At 37.8% G+C, this 5,676-nt stretch overlaps 1 protein-coding gene across 1 annotated transcript; it reads right to left on the reverse strand.

Moving 5' to 3' along the window:
* Positions 1-2,962: 2,962 nt before the first annotated feature.
* On the reverse strand, positions 2,963-4,009 carry TAAR9 (trace amine associated receptor 9; the record flags this gene model as incomplete). The annotated part of the gene is made up of 1 exon (XM_082731440.1): positions 2,963-4,009. One exon carries the CDS (start codon positions 4,007-4,009, stop codon positions 2,963-2,965), a length of 1,047 nt encoding a protein of 348 aa, XP_082587566.1.
* Positions 4,010-5,676: the final 1,667 nt, after the last annotated feature.

Below are 5,676 nucleotides of genomic sequence, written 5' to 3' on the forward strand. Positions count from 1 at the left end.
CCTAGACAATGTAACAGTTATACATTCAGTGTCTACTAAATTAAGAAAAATACATGTGAGGGGCGCCTAGGTGGCTCAGTGGGTTAAAGCCTCTGCCTTCAGCTCAGGTCATGATCCTGGGGTCCTAGGATCGAGCCCCACATGGCTCTCTGCCTGTTTCCCCGGCTCTCTCTCTGCCTACCTCTCTGCCTACTGGTGATCTCTGTCAAATAAATAAATAAAATCTGGGGTGCCTGGGTGGCTCAGTGGGTTAAAGCCTCTACCTTCGGCTCAGGTCCTGATCCCAGGGTCCTGGGATCGAGCCCCACATGGGGCTTTCTGCTCAGCGGGAAGCCTGCTTCCACCTCTCTCTCTCTCTGCCTGCCTCTCTGCCTACTTGTGATCTCTGAATGTCAAATAAATAAATAAATAATCTAAATAAATAAAATCTTAAAAAAATAAATAAATAAAAGAAAAATACATGTGGACAAAAGCTATTATGAATTCAGTGATGCTTTTACATGTATTTACACATAACATGTATTTTAAGTATGGATACATATACATGAGAGACATTGTATTTATGTTGTCTATGATCTAGGGTTTAAGTGCTTTAGTTCCTTGCAAAAGTTCTGCTGCTGCTCCTTGGCCGAAGCAGACAACTTGGGAACCAAAGGTCGCCAGAATTAAGAGACAAGGCTCAGCAACATGTTTCAAGGGCAGGTTTTGCTTTGCAGTCTTGCAGTAAAGCCTCTTTCCATCACCAGTTTGTCCTGTTCCAAATGTTTCCAAGGCCACTACGACAGTTTGGTAGGCAGCCAGCAAGGAGTGAGGAGCTTACTTGTGTAAATAATGGAGAGACAGATGAGGGGAGCCATGCTATAGTAAGCCAGTTTGGGGGGAAATAAGCCAGTTTTTTTTTTTTTTAAATCAAAAGACTTCCTTTATAAAGGGCGATAAGGAGAGTAGGTAAACAAGAAAGAGTAAATTTGAAGTGTATTCTCCACCTATCAATATGTATGAGAGTTTAAAACATCACTGGATAGTATTTCTGCAATTTTGCCTAAAAAAAAAAAAAAAAAGAAGTCTAGTATATATTCTTAAGTCTCCCCAAATGATTGTCCTTATTATTTATGAGTATCAGGGTAATTTTATGCTTGCAATTGAGAGGACACATGTTTCTATGAAGGCAGCATTCCTGACTTACCATCAAAGGGACACAAGTTTTGTGCTCTTCTTTTTTTTTTTTTTCATTTATTTATTTTCAGCATAACAGTATCATTTTTTTTCACCACACCTAGTGCTCCATGCAATCCGTGCCCTCCATAATACCCACCACCTGGTACCCCAACCTCCCACCCCCCCACCACTTCAAACCCCTCAGATTGTTTTTTAGAGTCCATAGTCTCTCATGATTCACCTCCCCTTCCAATTTACCCCAACCCCCTTCTCTCTAACTCCCCATGTCCTCCATGCTTTTTGTTATGCTCCACAAATAAGTGAAACCATATGATAATTGACTCTCTCTGCTTGACTTATTTCACTCAGCATGTGCTCTTCTTAAGGAATGAGTGTGGGGGGTTCCTTAACCGTGAGCCTTTGAAAGGGGGTCTATAGACCTGTCCCTTGGCATTATCATCTCAATCACAAATAAGCATTCTGCAACAAAGACCTTCATATTCCTTTCAGACTCTTTTACCTTTAACTACCCCTGCCCCAACCAAATTCTCCGAGCTCTATCTGAAAAATATTAAGGCACAAATGTGAAATAGCTTAATTTTGTATAAAGCATTTTCAAACTGGTTTATTTAAAAAATATATAATGTGTAATGTTTATGAACCTCTATTTACTTAGCATCTCTCCTTTTCATTTCATAAAACAGATTTGTACAGAATGGTCAATGAAAACCGACTACCTAAGCAGAAACTTAAGTGAGGCAAAGACTTGAGAAAGCAAATCACCTTATTATTAGTTTCTTTCAAGTTCTTACTTTATCTTAAAATAGCCAACATATATTTTTAGTTAAAATGAATTAAAATTCATGTGGCTAAGACATGATATCAGTTGAAAAAACTGAACTTATTCCTAAGATGTATAATGCCAATTTGAGGTATTTGCTCTTTCAAAATAATCCTTGGTTATATTTCAGCTTTATATTTCCAATGTCGAATACAGTGTTTGGTACAAAGAAAGAAGTCAAAAGTTACGAAACATTAATTTGAAGTGGCTTTTTATAAAATTATTTTACTTGAGATTACTAAGAAAGAAGTACAGAAACCATCTTTTTGTTCACATACTTATTTTGACTGTAATAAATTATGCTCTCCAAAACCAAGATGTAGTTGTAATCACATCATCCTTACACATGTTTGTGTGTGTGTGTGTGTGTGTGTGTGAACACAGCTTCTGTAAAATGGAGAAGTGTTGTCAGGGTTCAGAAAACACAAGTGTTCCACAGTTTTTTGCATGATATTCAATTACTAGGAGGTTTCACATTTCAATTCTCTGTCAGGGATTTTATCTTATATTTACTTCCCAAACAAAATATATTTTTTAAAATATTTTGTCCCCCCAAAATCTAACTTACAAGTTAAGCAGAAACCCTTTTTTCCCCCTCTCTGTATTTTGGACAACCAAACATTGGTAACGAATGTGGGAGAAACTACAAAGCTTAAATTGTTTGAAGAAACAATTTGGAAATGAATAGAACTTATTAGAAATTACCAGAGAAATTAGAAAGCCACAGAAGAATACTAAGAATAATAACTAGGAAGCAATCAGCAATTTTTTTTTTTTTTTTGGTCTATCACTAAGTTAAAAAAAAAATTGCTGAAATACATGAAGAACAAAGGCTTTAGAACAACTCAGAATACAATATCCTGCTACTTGCAGATGATTGCACTTGCCTCTCCAGATCCAAGCATTTCATTTTGTATTTGACCTTACTCGCATGTTAGTTTTGAAATCCCTGCAGTCACCTGGTCAATCTACATCTGCTTCCTCAGAAAACAAATTAGTTGTTGATGAATCCCTCCCCAAGACTTTACCACTTAGGATAAGTTTTATTGCCTTCCGAAACCATGGGTAAAAGAAAGCATATATCAAGGGATTCATAGCTGAATTATAATAAACACACCACACTAAAATCTCATAAACATAAGGAGGAGTTATGAAATTCATGTAAGCGTCAATCACAGCATCAATAATGTACGGTAGCCAGGAGACCAGAAACGCTGCCACCGCAATGCCCAGTGTTTTCGCAGCCTTTCTCTCTCTCTTTGCTACTCGTTCCCTGTAACTCTCTGAAGACGACTGAGCTTGGCTAGCTGAACTTTCTATCTTCCTAGCTTGGCGTCTGGCCACCAAAAAGATCTTACCATATATAAACACCATGGCAACAGTGGGTACAAAGAATAGAAGGAAACAAAGTAGAACCCAGTTTTGATTCAGGGGCGCCTGACAGCCTCCCACACAGGTGAGAGCAACGACTAAGTCCTCGATTCCTTCCTCATTGGCCCCCGTGTAAAAGATGGAAAAACTGTATGTGACCGAAAAGAACCAAGAGAGAGCAATGCATAGGACTGACACGGAGACAGTAAACTTGGTGGGATAGGTCAGAGGATCAGTAACCGCAATGTATCTATCCACAGAGATACAACATAAGTGAAATAAAGAAGCGAAACAGAAGGAAGTATCGAAACATGTGTGAAATTTACAGTAACTGTCCCCGAAGTACCAGCAGCTCTCCACAGACCTCACCGTGCTGAAGGGCATGACGGTCACCCCCACCAGGAAGTCAGCGCAGGCCAGGGACGCGATCAGAAAGTTCGTAGGGGTGTGCAGCTGTTTGAAGTGAAGGATAGCGATAATGACCAGCAAGTTTCCAAACATGGCCAGCACAGCCCCCAAACCGAGGACTGTGTACAGAAGGGCTCGGGGACCCGGCGAGTACGCAGTTTTAATGCAGGATCCGTTCACGTTCTCATAGCAGAGCTCCACCTGGGCGGGTGGGGAGAGACTGTTCACCATTGCCCTCTTGGTGGTGGTATTTTTAAATGGTCAGATTCCCTATGTCAGCAATTTAAAACAAGGAGCTGTTAGTTTCAAGAACCTCTGGGAGGGAGTTAAAAACTCCAGTTAAAAGGAAAACTAGTAACTTTTCCACCAATTTTGGGGGGGGGCATATTAACTATAACATCTTGATCTTTCTAAAAAGTATCCCCAAGTTTTTAATATATTTAGATGGGAACTTTTTGCAGAAAGCTATTAAAATTATAGTCAAATTTTGTACAAAATAAATAACTGGCAAGGCATTTTGTCCAATGATATATGTGCATACAAGATATTAGATTAATATTAGATAATATTAGATTAATATATATAAGAATGTAATTGGCTCATCAATAGAGAATCCTTTTTTGTATTACTTTACCTTTGGAAATCTCACCTGTAATCACCTGAGTTGAAAAATAATTGGGCTACCAAGGGTTGAGTTTTATTTATGAAGTTATCTCCCCTGAGTGGCTACTTCAGTAGTAGTAACTATACTTCCTTTTTTTTTTTTTTTCAAGAAGGAAAAAAATAAATTACATCCCCTTCAATATATGACCTCAAAATCCCTTAGGATAGCATGTGAAAGACCAAGGAAAGATTTACTCATAGTAGCTTGCTAAACTTATTTGGGTAAGACAGTTCTTCTATTCCTTATATCTTTAGAGTTTGGGGTTTTTTTTTCATCTTTTTTATTTACTTATGGTTTGGACAGTTTGAGATGACTTGGAGAACTACTCTTACAAAGTGGTAACAATATAATTTGTGTGTATTTTCTAGGCTAATGGCCATTTTCAGATGTCTAAAATCAATAAGATTGATTAAAATAAGCAATAATACCCCTAGGCCTTCACCTTCCCATTCTTAAAAAATACTACAGTTTTAAACTTAGCACAGAGTAGTAGGCACCCTCTGGGTATACTGGAGAGGTATTTCTATACTGATCATGAAAGAATTGGATTCATCCTAAATCACCCAAATTTCAAATAAGTTTAAGTTTGTTTTTTTAGTTATTTAAGGGTTATTCTTTTTCTCCTGGAGCACACAATCTTTTTTTTGTCCCAATTTTTAAAAAATAAATTCAATTAATTAACATATAATATATTATTGGTTTCAGAGGTAGAGGTCAGTGATTCATCAATCTTATTTAATACCCAGTGCTCATTATATCACGTACCCTCATTAATGTCCATCCCCCGGTTACCCCATCCCCCACTTCCCTTCCCTCCAGCAAGCCTCAGTGTGTTTCCTATGATTAAGAGTCTGTTATGGTTTGTCTTTGTCTCTGATTGTCTTCTTTTATTTTTTTCCTCTTTTCCCCTATGGTCCTGTGTTTTGTTTCTTAAATTCGACATATAAGTGAGATCATATAATTGTCTTTCTCTGATGGACTTATTTTGCTTAGCATAATACCCCCTAGTTCCACCCATATCATTACAAATGGCAAGATTTCATTTTTTATGCCTGAGTAATATTCCATTGTATATAGATACCACATCTTCTTTATCCCTTCATCTGTTGATGGACATCTGGGCTCTTTCCATTCTTTGGCTATTGTGCACATTGCTTCTATAAACATTGGGGTGCATTTGCTGAAACACACAACTGTAAAACAGTTCGCAGATCTCACCAAACAATAGTTGAGT

The sequence above is a fragment of the Mustela nivalis genome (assembly GCF_964662115.1).
Source record: "Mustela nivalis genome assembly, chromosome: 5".
Taxonomy (NCBI): domain Eukaryota; kingdom Metazoa; phylum Chordata; class Mammalia; order Carnivora; family Mustelidae; genus Mustela; species Mustela nivalis.